The sequence below is a fragment of the Pogona vitticeps genome, chromosome 6 (assembly GCF_051106095.1).
Source record: "Pogona vitticeps strain Pit_001003342236 chromosome 6, PviZW2.1, whole genome shotgun sequence".
Classification (NCBI taxonomy): domain Eukaryota; kingdom Metazoa; phylum Chordata; class Lepidosauria; order Squamata; family Agamidae; genus Pogona; species Pogona vitticeps.
Genome location: NC_135788.1, coordinates 116,065,991 through 116,086,300, shown reverse-complemented (window position 1 = coordinate 116,086,300; position 20,310 = coordinate 116,065,991). Strand labels below are relative to the sequence as shown.

Below are 20,310 nucleotides of genomic sequence, written 5' to 3'. Positions count from 1 at the left end.
AACAACAGCAAATATTCACATCGCCAAAAGGATCCCGCTCCCTCAAAACTGGGAAAAGGGAAGGAAGCACCCCGTTTCAGCCCCTCTTTAATGCTGCTCAGAAATTTGACGGCCTTCAAGTTTCTCTCCAGTTTCAGAGGCCTCATCTGTTGGGTTTGGGAGGGTTGCCCTCCATCTCTGGGCTGCAGCCAACGTGGTTACTCAGGAAAGCTTCGAATGCTCACCTGAGAGCATGGCACCTGCAGCAGGAGATAATTTCCTTGTTATTTCAGGCTGCCGGTTGACAGGGCGCAAACACGGCAAGGCCAGGCAAAGGGCACGGCTTCTTATCGGAGCATTATTGGACGAGCCCCAAGACCGAATCAGAGTGATTTTTTTATTATATTTTATTATTATTATTATTATTGGCTGATTTTCATAAGGTTTGGTGGTGCGTCCAAGGAAAATGGCCTAAGGTGATTCGGCCTTTAAGAAACGTCACTGGAGGTGCAGGACAATATATCTCTGTTTATTTCAGTTTAAAATAGACCAAGGTCTGAATTTATGGGTGTCTTCGGGGAAGGGGGGAGTGGCTGAAGAAAGTAAACAAAGAATAGCATAAAAGGAGATGACAGATTAACATTTCTGCATGCGGACAGTTTTACATTACAATGCATTTAACCATCTACATAATACAGGGATAACAGCAATAATTTTAGAACTGCACCTCTGGAAGGGACCCACGGATCATGGAGGCTGATGAGGGGAATGTGGGACTCCCAGCCTCTGGCCCCCCAGCTAGAGGCCTAAACCATTGGCCTATTCAGCACAAAAGAGAAGATTCATCTAGCGTATTATTAATCACATTTAATTGACACAGCCATTATATTTTGTATATACCACTGATTTCTTCCTATTTCCCCCTCTCTTTTGGTCTGCACCCAGCTTCAATAGATTGCTTGTGAAATAGTGGGAGAAAGATCCCCCGCTCAAGGATGTGATCATACCCCCCATTGTTGCTCACCGTCACTCTGATGAATCCACAGACTCCTGGCCAGCAAGAACTGTGGACCGCATCCAGGACGTGGTGCCAAACAAGAGGGAGAAAATTTATTTCTTCATTGAAGCCTTTGGGAGTCAAGAGACCCAGTCTCAGTTTCCTATCTCTTTGAAACAGAGTTTCATCATGGCTTGGGTGGGGACACTATCCATAATGGTAAATCAATGTGCCTTCTCTGGACATTTGTCAAAACTGCAGCTAGGACTTAGTCCCTCGGTGCTAAAAGAGTGCAAAAATTTAAACAGTGCCTTTCCCCAAGGACATCCTCTCATGCCAACAGATCCTCACAGGCCGTGCACTGAGGGAGGCCAGAGAGACTTCCACCAGAAATCGGGCCTCCTCGGTAGTGGCCCCGGCCCTTTGGAATGGGCTTCTGGTTGAGCTGCGCCCCCCCCCACCTCCCAACCTTGAAGAGACTGTGGAAGATGACCCTCTACCGAAGCTTTTCAGGGCACTGTCTGAATTGGCTGCCATCCTGTGTTTGCCTGCCCATCTTCTGCTTTGATGTGGATTGATTTGCTTGTTTAATGTTGTCTTCTATTTGATTTACTCTAGGTTTTGTTGTTATATTATACTACTTGTATAGATTTGACTGTTAACTGCCCTGAGTAGTGCCTCACATGAATCAGGCAGTATGAAAATTCAAGAAATTCATTAATCCATCCATTTGCTGTTGGAAGAGTGTGAACCTGCTTATTAGTATGTGCTTGTGATTCGGCCCTGAGTGTGTGTAAATGCCCGACTGCTCCTCCCTGGTCCAAAGGTAACCACAAACAAGCGGACTCACAACTAATAAGACCACTGCGCACTTACCTTAGCTATTCTTCCTTATTCTTACATCATCTCCCTGCATAGGCCAGTCCATCGGACCAAGCTCAGCCAGCTCCTCATATCTAGAGTGCTAAAATAGATAGTTTATAGCTCTGGCAGCTGGAATCTTTATGAAACAGCTTATAGAGCAGTCTCTGCTAGCAGATTCTTCCCTAAAGGTTACACATACATACTCACAGTGCTTAACTTTTTTGCATATGTGCATATGGCAGAAAGTGAGGGGGAATTAAAGAACCTCTTAATGAGGGTGAAAAAGGAGAGTGCAAAAAATGGTCTAAAGCGCAACATCCAAAACACTAAGATCATGGCCACTGGTCCCATCACCTCCTGGGAAATAGAAGGGGAAGATACGGAGGCAGTGACAGATTTTACTTTATTGGGCTCCATGATTACTGCAGATGGAGACAGCAGCCACGAAATTGAAAGACACTTGCTTCTTGGGAGGAAAGCGATGACAAACCTCAACAGAATCTTAAAAAGCAGAGACATCATCTTGCTGACAAAGGTCCGCATAGTCAAAGTTATGGTTTTCCCTGTAGTGATGTACAGAAGGGAGAGCTGGACCATAAAGATAGATGACTGCCAAAGAATTGATGCTTTTGAATTGTGGTGCTGGAGGAGACTCTTGAGAGTCCCCTGGACTGCAAGGAGAACAAACCTATCCAGTCTGAAGGAAATCAGTCCTGAGTACTCACTGGAAGGACAGATCCTGAAGCTGAGGCTTCAATACATTGGCCATCTCATGAGAAGAGAAGACTCCCTGGAAAAGCCCCTGATGTTGGGAAAATATGAAGGCAGGAGGAGAAGGGGACGACCGAGGACGAGATGGTTGGACAGGGTCACTGAAGGTACCAACGTGAATTTGACCCAACTCGGAGAGGCAGTGGAAGCTGAGATGAGAAACATCTTTTTGTTACCGAGGGCCAGCAGCTTGTAACATTCTGATTGTGTGTGTGCGGTTTTGAACACAACACAAACTCCCAGACTCTGGAACTCCCTCCCACTGGCCCCATCTTTGCTGTCCTTCCCCAAGCAGGCAAAACCTTTTTCTTAAGGCAAGCTTTCCCTGAGTAATTGGTTGTCTGAGAGAGGTTTTTAAATGGATTGTTGTGCCGTGTAGCTTTGAATGTACTTTGATGTTGATATTGTTTACCGCTTTACTGTGGCATTTGTTTGATTCTTTTAAAAAATTGTATATTTACTGTTTTTTAGTTTCTAAATATTGTTTTTCACTGATATCAAGCACCCTGGGTCCTTTTTAAAAGGTGGGGTAGAGTATTTTAAATAATAAATCAATAAATGTAATATTCTAGTTCATTTTTTTTAAAAGTTCCTCTTTGCTGTTTCTCAAAAATAATACTTTTAGTTACTTTTCGAAAATAGAAGTTACTTTTCAAAAATGTAATTATGTGGAAATGAAATGCCTGGCAGCGGAGGGCTTGCTGCGATAACTATTTACCTTTTTAAAAAGGGACTTTCTGAGCATTACGATTGTTTTTTTTTTCATCTCAAGGACTCATGGAAGAATGGCATGCACACATGGCCTCCTGACACGTAATTCTTGACCAGCTTCCTTGTTGTTTGAAAACATCTTCCTGCTGGCTGCGCAGGTCCTTCTACCTCAAGCCCTCGCTTCCTCTTTTCTTAAGTAAACATTGCTGGAGCCTTGGGAATGGCTCAAGGCTTCCAGCGCCTTCTTAAAGAAAGTGTCTTAAAGCGTCTGCGGACGATCCAAGCGTTCGGCACCAGTCTTTCTCTTTCTTTATGACCTATCTCATGAAGAAAGGGAAAGAGAGTGATTTATCTCTTCCAACTGCTGCACTCAGGCACAAACCGAACCACAAACCAGAAAGAAACACAAAGCGGGCGGGTTCGTGATTCGGATCTAGAATCCCATTTTGCTGAAACAAAATGAAGTGGTGAACTTTTTTTCCTTCTACACTTTATTTTCTTTGTCCCTCCCCGACCCCTCCCACTACTCTTGCCAGCTCCCCCGCATGAACCCAAAAAATGAACCATGGACTGGTTAATTGGTGTGTGTGTGATAGTTTGTGGGTAGCCACAGACCATGAACCATCACAAACCAGTGGTTTTCCAGTTCACGCTCATCTCTACTTATACCTCAACCAGGAAGGGGAAGCCATGTCTCTGTTTAGGTAAAGGTAAAGGTTCCCCTTGACAATTTGTCCAGTTGTGTCCGACTCTAGGGGCCAGTGCTCATGTCCGTTTCCAACCCATAGAGCTAGCATTTGTCCGCAGACAATCCTCCGTGGTCAGGTGGCCAGCGCGACTAGACACGGAACGCCATTTACCTTCCCACCGAGGTGGTACCTATTTATCTACTCGCATTTTTACATTTTTGCATGCTTTCGAACTGCTAGGTTGGCGGCAGTTGGGACAAGCGACGGGGGCTCCCTCCGTCGCGTGGATTCGATCTTACGACTGCTGGTCTTCTGACCTTGCAGCACAGAGGCTTCTGCAGTTTAACCCGCAGCGCCATCATGTCCCTGTGTCTCTGTTCAGCATCCGTTATGCCAGCCTGACAAGGTAGCCTGACAGTAGAAACGTGGGGGCACTCGTCCTTCGCTTGGAAGTTACCCCTCTCTGTGTGGAAAGCGAGGCCACAATTTCTAAATCTCACCATTTCCAACCACAAATCCCAGAATCCCTATGATCATGTTTCTTGGGAGATTATGGAAGTTGTCATCCTCCCCCCCCCCCCACTAATTGAACTGTTTGAAGGCTGTCAGGAAGCTGATGTCCTCTTGACGAAAGGAAGTGTTTTTGAGGGGAAATGGCGGGAAATGGCTTTCTCCATCAGTCTGCTGTGGGACAGGGGTGTCACAACACACACAAAAAGAAAAAAGTATTAACCCACCCCACCCACTCATGATATTTCTACCTCATAGGCAAGGAGAGGATGATATCTCTATCACACACACAAAGAATGCTCATTAGGGATGGCGGCAAGTCTTTGTGTCCAAAGTCCAGTCAGAGTCCCTGTTAAAAACAAGCTTTTCTTCCCCCCCCCCCCAGAAAAAAAGAAAGGTGTGTGTGGGTTCTGAGTCACAAGTTGAGTCTGAATATCTGGTGCGACATAAGTCCAAAACGACTAGGAGTCCCATGTTCCTGATAATCAAAGACAAAGGCTAGCTTTTGGCCCATACGGGCCTTCATCAGAGTAGGCAACATTTACTTGTGGACCGGGCAGTAAACATTCAAGGGTTCCAAAACTCATGAGGTGACATTTACCCCGGTTTCAAAATGAGGGCTCCAAAGTCAAGGAAAGAGTTGTTCTCAAAATTCCACCCTTGGGATTGTAGATTGAATTGTCCCAAACTCAAAAAGCCTACCAGTTTATTCAGCAAAACTTCCCTCAGAAAATTTACCGACTAGGTACCCCAATTGCAGCCAAAATGATAGCTATTACTGCATGACTTTCCCCCTTATGTTAGGACAGGTCCATGTATGAACCTGTGGACAAATGAAAATTTGGAAATAATCACTAATGTTTGCAAAGCAATGCAATACAGCAAGGCCAGGACTCAGAGACTTTTATATATGTATTTTTATTTATTTAAAATATTTTTGCCCCACCTTTCTCCCTAAAAGGACCCAAGGTGGCTCACATCCTCAAAAAGACAATATTTGAAAAGCTAAAAACAAAAAAAGGATACAAATATTTAAAAAAAGAATTCTTATATTAAAAACAGGAAATAAAATCAATACTAAAAACACATTTAAAAGCACAGAGCATAATAATATTTTTAAAACTCTCTCTGACAGCCCCTCACAGCCTGAAGAGAAAGGCCTTTGCCTGCTTGCACAAGGACAGCAAAGATGGGGACCAAGCTGGCCTCCAGTGGCAGGGAGTTCCAAAGTCTGGGAGTAGCCACAGAGAAGGTCTCTCTCTCCCGTGTACTCGCCAAGTGCAACAGGCTCTTAAAGGGAGACACGGTTCTTGGGATAGCTTCGACCCAAGCCAGATGGCTGGGTGCTTGAACCCAGTGGCCAGAATTGCAACTGGCAATTTACCCTTATGTAATCGAACTCAATTAATCTTGATGGCAAATTGCCATCTATTAACGATATACTGGATGGATTCATGGGCCTGCTCACACACTAGACAAGGGACATTACCAGTGCTCTGTAGAAAGCAGCTATGGTTCAGTCATAATTTGAAGCCTTGTGATTATACACCAATGAGGTGATTTCACTCTGACCATGCTCAGGGGCACCTGGCCTTGCCCGTCCGGGTGGTCCACAATGCATAATATATTACAGTCATTTCATGTGCCATCAAGTCTTTTGTAACATATAATAAGCCTCAACGGGAGGGCTCTAAAATATTCAAGAAGCGATTTAACATTGCAGCCACACCAGTGAATTTCCATGGGTGAGTAGAGATTTGAACTCGCATCTCCCAAGTCCTTGCCTGACACTTTATCCAACATACCACACTATCTCTTGTTATCTTTCTCAAGAGATAAATCCGTTTTTTCTAGAAGTGCCGGCCAAACCATTAGGCAGCAGATCTGTTTCAAATGACAGATGTTGAAAAGCAGGGAGGTGGTAAAAGACGGGAGTATGTCTTACTTAGATCCCCCACCCAACCAATTGCTAAATTATGTTTTCTTCAGCTACAGCTGTTTGTCTCATCATGTTGAGGTAAAATCTTACTGCCGCCCATCTAATTGGCCTTGATGGGCAGAACTAGGAATGAGGCAAAGATATTGGTGACCTCAGGCAGCAAAATGTTTCGGGTGGGCTTTGCTGCGCCCCCTAATGATACCAAAATCCGGATCTCAGCACGAAAACCCCGTTTGAAGCCTGGACTCCAGAAGGCTGTGTTTTGGAAAGCTGATTTCAAAGCAAACCATTTCAGGAATAACTCACATGGCAGAACGATCGGGGAAATATAAACCTAGCGGATGTGGCAGGATGGAAACACTAGGAAGCAGATGGTCACCCAGTCAGATGATCATCCACAAGGGTGCAGGGACCAGGTCACCCAACGGATGTAGCTTTGATGTGAGGATTGTTGACATGGAGGGAGGGAGGGAAGGGATGTGGGAGAGAGAAAAAGCATAGAGAAAACATATTCCCCAGGAACAAATATGGGACATTAAAAAGTCACACTCCCAACCAAACCTCGAAATGCGAGTAAATCTGCGGGCCCATATCAGCAGTTCGGTTATAGCCATTTTCATCTTCACGAGGAGCAGGTATTTTGTAAAGTGAATGGATCTTGGTGGCCCATTCAGAGCCAGACTTTGCACTGGGTTACCTCCCAACACGTGGTGGCGCTGCAGGTTAAACCGCAGAAGCCTCTGGGCTGCAGGGTCGGAAGAGCAGCTGTCGCGAGATCGAATCCACGCGACGGAGTGAGCTCCAATCGCTTGTCCCAGCTTCTGCCAACCTAGCGGTTTGAAAGCATGCAAATGCAAGTTAATAAATAGGTACCACCTCGGTGGGAAAGTAAAATGGCGTTCCGTAGTCACACTGGCCACGTGACCACGGAAACTGTCTTCAGACAAGCTCTGGCTCTATGGCTTTGGTCTAGATGGGTGAGATAGAAATCCAATAAATAAATAAAAATGGCTTGGAGACGGCAATGAGCACTAGAGTTGGACACGACTGGACAAAATGTCAAGGGGAACCTTTACCTGTCTCCCAACAACATACCGTAAAAACAACAGTGGGGGATGAAGGCAGCAGCAGGGTCAGTGAAGTTGGAGGGGGTGTGCATCCGATGACGTCACGATGCCTGCTAATCAAAAAGTCTCCTTGCTCCCACCCTATGACCCTTGTTTTGAAAGGGCCTCCCTAGGACAAAACAGTTCTTTAAAGAGTGCAATAAGTCAGTGCTTTCCCTTTTTCGACAAAGGTTGTGCAACTCTAAGCTGAGCGTTCATTCATGCGTTCACTCCAAGAAAGAATAAATGCTTGATCATCTCACCATGTCATTCAGAAGGGCTGATGGATGTCCATTGCTGGCTGCTAAATATAGCAAAGGGCTTCAATAACTGATGCTGCCAGTAGAATATTAACAGTCTCCGATGTGGGGCGAGGCACCCTGGTCATTCGCTTTTGCTACGCAGGTCATGACTGAAGAAGACAATGAAGAGCATTACGGACTTGTGTGACTCATCATGTCAGGGAAAGGGGAGGAGGGAGAAGGAAGAGAAAGACAGGGAGAAGGAGAGAAAAGGGAGAGGGAAAAGGTGAGAAGGAAAAGAAAGGGGCCACAAGGGAAAAGAAAGAGAGCGAGACACGCAGCAAAGCAAAAGAGAGGAAGATAAAAGGAGAGGAAGATATTGTGGTGATAAGGAGAAAGGGGAGTGAGTAGGATGGAGGGGCAAGTAATAGGAGGAAGAGAAAGACGCAAGTGGTGCGGCAGGGACAAGAGAGAGGAAACAGAGAGAGAGAAGGATGAAGAGAGGAAAAGAAAAGGAAGGTGCAGAGGGAGCGAGGGAAAAGAGTCAAGAAGGCCCAGTCACACAGGGGAAGAATATAAGGAGAAAAGAGGCTTCTACTACTTTGTGTGAACACGGGGGGAAGTCTGGCTTGATGAGTCTGTGGCTCGTGTGATGATGAGGAAAGTCTCTCTCTGGATTCTAGCTCCCATAAATTGTAGCCTGCATGGCCAGTGGCAAGGAGTACCTCAGGAATTTACCTGGGTGAAGAGGGTTGGTTAAAGCTGCAGAGGGAGCACCTGGACAATAGTGGGAGTCGGACTGTGCATATTCAAATCATAAATACATTGGGAATTTTTTTTGGGGGGGGGAGCCAGGGTTAAGGGTCTTCCTTGCCCACCCACCTCCTGTGCGTTGGGGGATTCTGGGATTTGTAGTCTCAAACCAGAGGACCGTTTCTCAGCTCCCAATGACTCCGTGGCACCCGTCATCACAGCCTGGGGTGCAAAACCCTTTGCCTTTTCTCTCCCCCCCCCCCCAACCCAGAAATGCACACGGGTTTCTGCCCGGTCTCTGGAGAAGGGGAACACGTTCTGGATGAGTCCCGACAACTCACCTTTCCTACATCCTGAACTCTCCTCCTCCTCCCACCGCCACCCCTTCTGCCCACCCGCCAAAGCACCTGCCCTCCCGGTCCCTCCCTCTCTCCCCCCCCTCCCGCCAGGGGGGTGGACTTTGGCCCCGATCCTGACGTCACCCCCAGGTCCCAGGGGAGGAGGGGGGACACTCCCCCCGTGCCTTTTACCTGCCAGTCCGCGCCGATCTTCGGGAGGGGGGAACCGCGGGTGCGGAGGAGCCGCTTAAAGTTGCGCCCGCCGCGCGCTCCAGGCAGGCAGCCGGCCGTCGTCTAGCAGGGGGTGCGCGTCCTGCTTTTTTGGCTCCTTCCACCAGAGGTTGGCTAGCCCTGAGAGACCCAGCCCGTCCCGCCGCCCCTGGATCCTTGACGCCTGAGCTCCCATCGGGCCCCGATCCGCGATCCTCAGCCCCCCACCGCCCTCCCCGCCATGTCGCTCCTGGTGGAGACCGTTGGCTTCTTCCTGGCTGTCGTCGGGTGGGCGATGCTGGCCATCACCCTCTTCAACAGCTACTGGAGGGTCTCCACCGTCTCCGGGAACGTCATCACGACCTCCACCATCTTCGAGAACCTCTGGCAGAGCTGCGCCACCGACTCCACCGGCGTCTACAACTGCTGGGAGTTCCAGTCGCTTCTCGAGCTACCCGGTAAGGAAAGGAAGGAAGGACCCGCAGTGTCTTAGTAGGGCTGGCCCGGCAGATTCTCCTTCTGAGAAGGGCCGTATAACCAGTCGAAACCCTGCAGGCAGCTGGATCCATCCATTAGCAACAAATAGGCTCTAGCAGGTCTTTTGTAAATCTAATGGCTCTTAACTGCCCGTCCAAGACCAAAGCGAAGCGCCGACTACACCGCTTTGCGTTGCAACAAAGAAGGTTCCAAGCGTTTGACCGTGGAAACTCGCTTGAACATCTCACCGAAATCCTGTTAGGGTTGCCCTGAGTGGAAAGGAGCTTGCAACAGAAATCTGGCCTGGGAAAATCCCTTCCCCCCCCCCCAGCTGTTTTCTTGCTTGCTTCCTATCGGAGGGTTACGCAGATTAAAATTATAGTCGCATGTGAAACATAGGTAAAAAATTAAAAACAAATTTAAAATGGTAAAATCGTTTGTGACCTGAAGCGGGCCGAGTTCTCTTGGGCTTTTGCTAAATCTCCTTTTGTACACGCGGTGGGGCGTCGATGGCACGCGCAAAAAAACACTGCCTGGATTGAATTCCTCCGCAGTCACAGAACATTTGTCCCGTGTATCTAAATAGCTCCATTTTGCTTGATTATTCTTTTATCCTTCCTACTTGGTTTCGAAGCTGCTGTGAGAATTGCAGTTTAGCTCTGAAGGAGGAGGGAAGCCTGGGAAGGATGATGGATGGCTCCTCAAGAATTGGGGGGGGGGAAGCTGGACAGGGAAGGAAGGAGGGTATCTCCAGGAGAACTACACGTCGAGGGAAATGAAGTCGGTTGAATGACACGGAACGGCCGTCAAGCGAAAGCATCGTGGAAATGCATCCTTTCATTCCGAATCCGAATGATGCCCGGGTGTTTCCCCTTGGCCCAGGGTGTGCGTGTGTATCCAAACGGCCACGGGAGAGGCTGGATTTCCGAAAGGCTCCTGGGATCCCCCAGCCAGTTAAGCCGCTAGCTGTGCTGCCTGCCTGGCTGGGTAGGTGTAGGATCTGAAACGACGGAACACACAAGAAACCGAATCAAACGAGGAAAAGTAACGAAACAACTTCTATGCAGAGCCTCCCGGACAGACGCAGTGGATTTCCCACCCAAAGCATCCATTGCTTTCCATCGGCTGGCTTTCCGAAGGCATTCGTTGCTTCCGAGAAGAAGACACCTGCGTGGCCCGTTACATTTCGTTCCTTGCTCCCGAAAGAACGAAGGGGGCGCCCGGAATTCCGAAAGACTCTAGTTCACTGGTTCTTAACCTTGGGTTACTCAGGAGTTTTGGACTGCAACTCCCAGAAGCCTTCACCACCAACTGTGCTGGCTGGGGTTTCTGGGAGTTGCAGTTCAAAAGCATCCGAGTAACAAAGGTTAAGAACCACTGCTCTAGTTCACCTTTAGGCGAAGGTGAACTTAGGCGGAGCGTCGGTGAAATCGGTTTTTAAAGAACGTATTGGAGAAAGAGGCGAGGATACCTTGTTTCCCTTAAGCAACTTCAGGAAATCTTCCTCCTTAATTCTCTTCTTTAAAAAAACGAGCCTTTCCTGCCATCATCTTTCCTAGCACGCGGACTCTTTCAAGTGGCGCGCCACAGATCTCCGCAAGCAACCTTCCCACCTTTGATGCCGAGCCTACATTTTGGACTACAGTGCCCATCATCCTTGGCTATGGGCCACGCTTGGCTGGGTTGATGGATTCTGTAATCCAGTCGCCGTTCCCCCCCCCCAATTCTCTTGGCACACACCTGTTAAATTTCCCAGATCTATCCGGAGGGTGGCGCTTTGCGCATCCCAGGCAGTATTCTTGACGCCCTGCAGGGGGCAGTAAAGGAGCAGCCTCCCTCATGATGGGCTTCTAGCAAAAGGCTAAGAAAACGACCTAGAAGGGCCTCGTGGCTCCACCGGTAGCCCCACATGCCAAGGGATTGTTTATTGTGCTTCCTTGCATCCTGGTCCGTTGTTTGCCGAAGAGTTCTGCTTGCTGCAAAGCATCCACACAGCTGTGTACCTACCATGAGTGGCGAGGTGGGGCGGGGTGTGTGTGTCTGATGTCCCAAACTCTCTCCCCTTGCAGCGGGTGGGTGGGTGGACTGCCAAAAGAAGTTTGCCAACTTTTTGGCTCATCTTGCACCTAGATGCCGCAGGCCCCGGGGTGCATCTGGCATCCCGCAGAGGGACATTGGCCCATGGCTGTGCCGTCACAGATGGCTGCGTGAACACCCTGTGTCAGTGGCTGAATGTTACGTACTTTTTTGAATGACATCTCCCCAAATCCCCTACCATCCAAGCTGCTGCCCATGTGTGCCTGGGGTGTCCTGGCCATTGTGGTCTGAAGAAAATAACTTCCCAGAGCTGTCCACCAACACATAACACCAGAGGTGGCCATTGTTAGTGCTCATTTGCTCTATGCGTTCACATGCCCTGTAACAGCCTCTGTTTTTCTAGCTCAAATACTGGATTCGTAGGGTTAGGCTTAGAACAGATGGGGAGGGTTCAGCTGGCCCAGGCTCTGAATATTTTTCACCAGCCCCCTTTTTTCTAGTGGTCTTTACCCACAAGGAGTCACTTCAAGAAGAATCACAAAAGGAGGGAAGAGAAGTCCTGCCTCAGACTGGAAAACCAAGACTTTTTGATTGATTCTCAGCTTCTCCACAAAATTCAGAGTAAATGGAGTGGAAATGGATTTCCTCAGTCACAATGTGCTGTTGAGAAGGAGCCCTCTTGAGCTGGCCCTAAAGAGGCAACTAAGAGTCATTAGCTTTACAAAAGACTGGTGCCTGACTGGGCTGAAAATGGATTGCTTGGGGGCTTTTTCATCTTGTTATGTAGGCCAGGACTTTGTTGTTTAGTTGTTTAGTCGTGTCTGACTCTTCATGACCCCATGGACCAGAGCACCCCAGGCCCTCCTGTCTTCCACTGCCTCCCGGAGTTTGGTCAAATTCATGTTGGTCGCTTTGATGACCCTGTCCAACCATCTTGTCCTCTGTCGTCCCCTTCTCCTCTTGCCTTCACATTTTCCCAGCATCAGGGTCTTTTCCAGGGAGTCTTCTCTTCTCAAGAGATGGCCAAAGGATTGGAGCCTCAGCTTCAGGATCTGTCCTTCCAGTGAGCACTCAGGGTTGATTTCCTTCAGAATGGATAGGTTTCTTCTCCTTGCAGTCCAGGGGACTCTCAAGAGTCTCCTCCAGCACCACAGTTCAAAAGCGGTCACCCTTCTTTATGGTCCACCTCTGACTGGACCACACCCCAGACCAGCACAGCTCCCTGCGTTTCTAGATTGTCACAATGAGCACCGGTGAGCCAAATCGGACTGTAGCTTTGTCCAAAGCCTTCTGTAAACATCATAAGATGCTTCAAGATTTGTAGTTGAAAAAGCAGGATCTTGTTTAAAAACACGCCCGTGATTGTCTTATAATAATGGCCCTACAAGACAGCAGCAATATTAAAGCTATCACTCAGCAGCAGTTCCAGTGTGGGAAATGGTGTAGTGTGTAGCATCACAGAATCTGCCTGTACAGTTATCGTAGTTTTAGCACCATCTTGATGTTCATAGTTCAGCGAGAAAGTTGGGTTTTCTGCTAGGGAGCTGCAGAGACTTTGCCAAAAGTACAAATCCTGGAATTTGGAGCTCTGTTGATTAAAGGGAATCAAACTGCTATAAATGTACAGTGTAGATGCATTCTTACAATTAGTGCCTACACATGCCTCTTTATATTGGGACAGTCACTGGAGGCAACATTTCCGTTGTGAAGTTGTGAACTTACAGATTCTGGATTTGTGCTCCTAGAGGCACAGGGAGTTGGCTGTTTAGATAGCCCTATCAGACCCTGAAAACATTGCTTTTTAGTCCCCCAAAAGGGAATAAAATTTCTGAACTCTGAACTACAGCCAAGCAGCTGCCTTTTAACGAGTTAAATTTTTCACCAGTTAAAATGTTAGTTTCTGCACAGTCTTCAAGCACAGACCCCTGTAGATGTATTACAGTAATCAATCCTTGATGATGCCAGATCGTCTATCTCTTTGGCCAGAGTATCGTGGCAAGTTTGACATAAGAATAAATGTTCCTCTTTCCCCATGTTTACTATGGCATGGTATGGTAACTGTAGATTAAATGTACCAGGGCTGGCTTTAAACCGGCTCTGAGTCCCCAAATACTCTTGGACTACAACTCCCAGAAATCCTGGCCTGCGCAGCTAATGGTCAAGGCTTCTCGGAGTTGTAGCCCAAGAACATCTGGCTCTTGGGTTGGGAGCCACAGCCATACAGAGTAATAAATAGAAAGGTCTTGCTCAGCCCAGCAAATTCTTACAAGGACTTGATTGGTTCACTGTGTAGAAATGGATGTGTATAAAGGAAGCAACAGAAGGAAAGGAAAGCCTGTTGAAAGACTGGTTGTGAGAAACATAACAAGGTTGTCAACATAGGTCAAACAGACCTTGAGCTTAAAGAGAAAGCTGAACGGATTTGCGGTTTTTGCGTGTGCGGCTGATAAACAGGTCCATTTCATTGTTTATAACAAAGCCTGTCAACATGTTGAGCTACAGAGCAGAGCTATGATCTCTTGTGGTCGGAAATACGCCCTAAAGACAACTTTTGCTCTGAATGGAAGTTTATTTTTTTAAGATTTGCAAGAAGGAAAGGGTGCTTCCCCTAGAACCTGCAGCTCAAAACAGCGGTTTCTTGTATTTTAATGAGAACATTATCTCTTAATTCAGGACTGAATCCTTAATCATGTTGGCAGTTCTGGGAGAGGGCCTCTATCATATCCATTATTGCAATTGGATAACCTTTTCACGGTTATGCCTTCATTGTAGAGAATCTTGTGATCTGTAGTTTGGTGAGGCGCTGTGAGTTTAGCGCTGGAGCGCTCTGGTCCCTCTCCTGAACTATAGCGCTACAGCGTTATAGCAGAGAATCCTAAGTCTTCTACCATACTCCCTGGGAATCCATAGAATGTGTCCATTTAAAGAGGTTTTGAACAGCAGTGGCTATGCAGTGTAGATCCACTCTGCACATCTGAGATCACATCTCCCTCTTTTCTTCTCCAGCCTACCTACAAGCTTCTCGGGCCCTCATGATTAGCGCTTTGGTGCTGGGCTTCTTAGGGATCCTCTGCGGCATGATAGGGCTGCAGTGTACGAAGGTGGCAGAAGACAACCCTAACATGAAGTCCAAGATGGCTGCTCTCAGTGGTTTCATGTTTGTCCTGGCTGGTAAGTAAAGGGGACAGACAATGAAGTGGGAACCAGGGGTCAGGAGAGCAAAGTACAGTGCAATACATTCAGAGGTTAAAAAAGTTACTTCTTTAGATGACACCTGTCAGACTCCTTCAGCCACCAAAGTTACCGTTTGGGAGCAAAAGTGCAACATTCATCTGTATTCTTCTTCATCATCTTAGTTACTGTAGAGCAAGAAAGGACCCTATAAATCATCAAGTGCAGCTCCTATCAAGGAAACACAGTGAGGAATTGAACTCCTAACTTCTGGTTCTGTAGCCAGAGATCTAAACCACTGAGCCATCCCTCTAATCTGCTTTCCATCTAATCCGCTTCTGCACCATTTCTGGTGCTCCCATAATGTCCATGTTCTCTTTCACGCAAGGAACCCAACAATGTCAGAATTTCGTTGAGCTAGTCCTGTGGGACATGGTGGCATTGTGGGCTAAACCACAGAAGCCTGTGCTGCAGGGTCAGAAGACCAAGCAGTCGTAAGATCAAATCCACATGACGGAGTGAGCGCCCGTCGCTTGTCCCAGCTCCCACCAACCTAGCGGTTCGAAAGCATGCAAATGCAAGTAGATTAATAGGGACCACCTCGGTGGGAAGGTAACAGCGTTCCCTATCTAAGTCGCACTGGCCATGTGACCACGGAAGATTGTCTTCGGACAAAACACTGGCTCTATGGCTTGGAAATGGGGATGAGCACCGCCCCCTAGAGTCGAACACGATTGGACAAAAATTGTCAAGGGGAAACTTTACCTTTACCTTTAGTCCTATTCAGCTGCATACTGACAGCATGGAAAGCAAAGGAAACCCCCACCCAACGGTTCTCACCCTTGGGCAACCCAAGTGATCTTGGACTGCAACTCCCAGAAGCCTTCACCACCAGCTGCGCTGACTGGAGTTTCTGGGAGTTGCAGTCCAAGAACACTTGGATTATACATGGTTGGGAAACTGCTGTCCTCGCCCATCAATGGAGATGTCAAGGAGAGCAAACAGTCGCTGTTAAGATGATGCAGTTTTCAGGAACTACAGGGGGCTTGGAACCAATCCCCCATGGATATGGGGAGGGGGGGTCCCACTATAGTTTCCTCATACAAAAAAACAAAAACAAAAAACAGCTCAAGGGGAACAATAGGTCACTGACTCATCGGAGGCAGATGTTACCTGTATCTTGTTTTAGGTGCAATGTTCCCATTGGTCCGTTCCCATAAATCCTTTGTCTCCCTCTAGTGGTCATTTTTTTTGAGATACCATCAGCAACATTGGTGCAGGGCAGCCTTAAGAAATATATTAGCTTGAAGGTAGGTTTTTATAGACCTCTCGCATTATTCCTCAATGTGCATTATTCTAGCAGTACTGACTAATTCAGGGGTTCCCAACCAGGGGTCCCCAGATGTTTTCGGACAACAACTCCCAGAAATCCTAGCCGGCACAGCTGGCGGTGAAGACTTCTGGGAGTTTGAATGGATTTAATTGGACTAATGGATTGATGGACGGACAGACTGATATTTCGAAGCTCCTCATCAATGTAATCTCTAAAGGGCAGCTTCTTTGCAAAAACCCAGCACACACTATGTTCTTAAAGTTACTTGGAATTGTAGAAGAATGACGTTAGAAGCGGGCCTAGAAGGCCATTGGTTAACTTCTCTAAATAGATCTTTTTCCGGCTCAGGTCTCTGCGGAATGGTAACGGTCTCGTGGTACGCTGCCAACATCACCCGTGATTTCTTTAACCCTCTCTTTGTGGGCACAAAGTAAGTTCATAAAGCCATGGTGGAGGGGGATGGAAAAGGAGCCTTTGGCGATGTTGGAATGAGGGGTATCCTGAATTTGTTTAAGATGCCCACAGTGCAGTTGGGAGGGGGTCCAGGGTGGTAGCAATGGCAGGATTGGTCCTGAGACGAAAGTATTTGGGCCCAAGTCATCTCAGGAAATGGGGGTGTCGCTGACCCAGCAACCCTAAATATGGGTCCCACCTTGCCTCTCTTTCTTTTTTTACTTTATTAAGCTCGGAATGTGACATTTTAATCTGTTTTCCTCCTCACACCTCTTACACCTCTTTGCCAGGTAGGATATCAGAATCGGCCACTAGAGGGTGCTAAAATATTTATTGCAGGGGTGGGCAATTAATTTCTATGGGGGGGGGCACATGAAAAATCTGAACGGTGTTTGGGGGGCCGAACCAATTTTACCTAAAAATAAAATGAAACAGTGATGTTATGATTGTTTTTATTTTAAACTTGTTAATCTTCACAAATACTAAAGAGTTTTTTCGTGTTAAATATAAGCAACTTATCAACTTTAGACAAAAAGCTATAGATGGTTTTGATGTTCAAAACTGTCCGCGGGCCGGACAGGAGCGGCTCGCGGGCTGTATGTGGCCCTCGGGCTGCACTTTGCCCAGGTCTGGCTTATTGGGTATGTTCGGGGTTGTCACTTCAGAGCAATAGTATGTGCTGGGTGGCTGAGTGCAATTACAGTGCAATGACAACTGTAATAAATAAGAATAATAATACACCATCTTAGAATTGCAGGGGAACCAATGGATTCTTGAGTTCGGCTTCTGTCAAAGAGGCGTAGTGCAGAATTGAACTACCAACCTTTAGCTCCATAGCCAGATGCCTAAACCACTGAGCTATCCAGCCATTCTATAAGAGGATTAATGAGTAAGACAAGTTATAATGTCACAGGTTTTCCTGCCTCTTAAAGAAACAAAACAACCCAGTACAGGGGAAGGGCTTAAGGACACTGTTTACAACTCTGCAAGCTACTGAGTCATCAAATCTTAGATGAATGCTGAAGCATTTCTACATGTGATTTTTTGGTTCCCTTGATTATAGGTATAGTTTAAGGTCACTGAGCCCTTGCAGAGGCCATGAATTATTATTATTATTATTTTTTTTGCAAACCTCAAGAATTTTTTCCATTAAGCCACAGGGCGGTAGGTGGAAAGAAGTCACTCCCAAAATGAAAGTGTCTTTGTGATTTCAATCTTTTTCTTTTTGGTGAACGTCTCTTCTTTGATTCCACAGGTATGAAATTGGACCCGCCCTCTACCTGGGCTGGAGCGCGTCACTGCTGGTTATTATTGGGGGCGCATGTCTGTTCAGTTCATGCAGGACATATTCATCACGGGAAAAGAGGTGAGTGTGGTGTTACTCCCCAGACTGAGATCTTTTATTTTTTGGCAAGGAGGGGAATCTGGCAAAGATACAGAGAAATTTCCAACAGCCTCTCCCCCCCCCCAGCCAGAGGAGCAGGACTAGAAGATCGGGGGATTTGCATGTTTATAGTATAATGGAACTGAGGCTTGCAGGGTCAAAGTCCCAGGACTTTCTGATTGGCAGGGACTATGACATCGTTTGCTCCCCCTGGCGTTCCTATCCCCTCAGCTTAGTTGCAATTCCCAGATAAATAGCTTTTTTCCCCAGGATCAGTGTATTGCTGCAAGCCATCACTGTAATGAATAGTATTTGAGGGCGCTTTGATCTTGAATGAGCAATGAAGAGACATTGGCTTTACAAAAGCCCTGCTCCTCCTTTTGATAGTCATGTTGTCGATGAACGGAAGGGAGCCAGAAAAGAAGAAGGGGGTTCACACTCTATTTCTGGCTTGGTTGATCAAAACATAGCCACAGTGATGTTGTGCCGTGCTTGTAGCAGCGCTTGGACATCCTCCGTCCTCTGGAAGAGGACACTACAAACCCCAAGTTCTTAGGCACTGTGTTCAAAAAAAGACGATGACTCTTTCTCAAGCGGTATTCGTTTCATTCAGAAATTGCTGCATAAATGAGTAAAAAACAAGAGATCATTCATGGTTGGGGGGGCAAGCCTTCCACCTCCACCACAGCTTCTTCAAAAAAATAATACAGTGGTGCCTCGCAAGACGATGTTAATTCGTTCCGCGAAAATTGCTATTTTATGAAAACATTGTCTTGCGAAATGAAAAACCCCACTGAGATGCATTGAAATTGGTTCAATGTGTTCCAATGGGCTGAAAACTCACCGTCCAGCGAAGATCCTCCATAGTGGCGGCCATTTTCGCTGCCTGTAAAGCGGGGAATCTGTCCTGAAAACACAGCGGGGAGCCATTTTACACAGTGGGCGGCCATTTTAGAACTGCCGATCAGCTGTTTCTAAATCATCGTTTAGCAAAAAATTGGTTCCCGAAGCAGGGGGCCGACCATCATTAAGCGAATTTTCCCCATAGGAACATCGTTTTGTGGTCGCAAAAGCAATCACAAAAACTTCATCGTAAAGCGGGTTTGTCATTTAACGAGGCAATCGTTAAGCGAGGCACCACTGTATAACAGTGGATCAAAACTTGCCAGCCGTTTTAACAGAGATGTTGCCAATCCCTCCCCTTGTGTGTCTTCACAGCTATGCATACCCATACAAAGGCGCCAAGGGCCCCCTGTCCACCGGTGTGACCTCAGGCCCTCGGCCTCGTGCAGACTCCAACTCCAGCAGCAATGGTGGAAAATACGGCAAGAATGCTTATGTCTAAGCCGGAGCGTGGGGTCGTGTGTATGTGTGACACCCCTCATCAAAGACATTCTTTCGATGACCCATGGGGCAGCCCAGAACCCCCAAGGCGTTTTCCGGAGATGAAAAATGGAAAAAGGACCTTTCTCGTCTCACGCCTTCTGCTGTTCGGACCTTTCTTCCCATCCTGATGATGCTGGAAAAGGGGACAGAGGGACTGAGCCTGCGTCGCATCGGGTTATTTATTGTGGACAGCTGTCTCTGTGTTGTATTTTTCCTCTGTAAAAAAAGGACACACTTTGCTGGGTTTTCTTACGGTTGGGAGAAAAAAGAAAAGAGAGTTGATTTTGTAAATGAAAGATACCGGGGTTCAGTCAAATCACATCCTTTTTCGAGGCAACCTTTTACTGAAATTCCTTGTGGTGTTTTTTTTTATCCCCCTCAGATTGGAGAGATGGAGCACAGTGGGGTTTCAATCTGCACGTAAGGTGGGCCTGATTTTGTCATTATTTCCTGTGTCTCCGTGTGGAGAACTAGCAATGATTCGAAGGGGTGGACCTCAGCTGAACCCACATGCGGTTGTGTTTTTTTTTAAATGCTATTTTTCTTAAATTATGGAAGTTGTTTTGTGGTCTTTCCATCCCCTCGAAACTATTCCTGGGAATGTGACGCTAATGGATCGGGAAGCAGGGACAGAGAGGTGAAGAGGGGGAAGGAGGTGCAGCCGTTTGAAACGGAAAAAGCCCTTCCAAGATAATGCATACTAAAAACACAATACCATTTGGCTCCATATTTATAATCTCTGAATTTCAATCTGCTGCCTCAGAGGTGCTAAAAATCAAGCAGCCATCTAGGCAGGAAAAGCTTCTGAGAAAGAGAACGGAAGGCCGATACCTTACATCCAGGTGACTCTAAAATGACACCTCAGGGGGGACAATCAGTGTATGGAGGGTTTCATCTAAAAACCACAAGCCTCGGTTCCATTTTCACCTCGTTGTCACGCAGTTTTCCTGCCCAACCCTC

The 20,310-nt window shown here is 47.1% G+C and overlaps 1 protein-coding gene and 1 long non-coding RNA gene across 2 annotated transcripts; one reads left to right on the top strand and one right to left on the bottom strand.

Annotated features, from left to right (window-relative positions):
- Positions 1–405: 405 nt before the first annotated feature.
- LOC140701364 (uncharacterized) lies at positions 406–9,223 on the bottom strand. The gene is made up of 3 exons (XR_012080298.2): positions 9,092–9,223; positions 7,830–7,978; positions 406–7,289 (listed from the first exon to the last, which is right to left on the bottom strand). It is a non-coding gene; the product is annotated as an uncharacterized LOC140701364 (long non-coding RNA).
- Positions 9,106–19,902, top strand: CLDN15 (claudin 15). The gene is made up of 5 exons (XM_020809477.3): positions 9,106–9,567; positions 14,630–14,794; positions 16,476–16,557; positions 17,836–17,946; positions 19,183–19,902. The coding sequence occupies exons 1-5, from the start codon at positions 9,351–9,353 to the stop codon at positions 19,307–19,309; spliced, it is 702 nt and encodes a 233-aa protein (XP_020665136.2). The 5' UTR covers positions 9,106–9,350; the 3' UTR covers positions 19,310–19,902.
- The last annotated feature ends 408 nt before the right edge of the window (positions 19,903–20,310 follow it).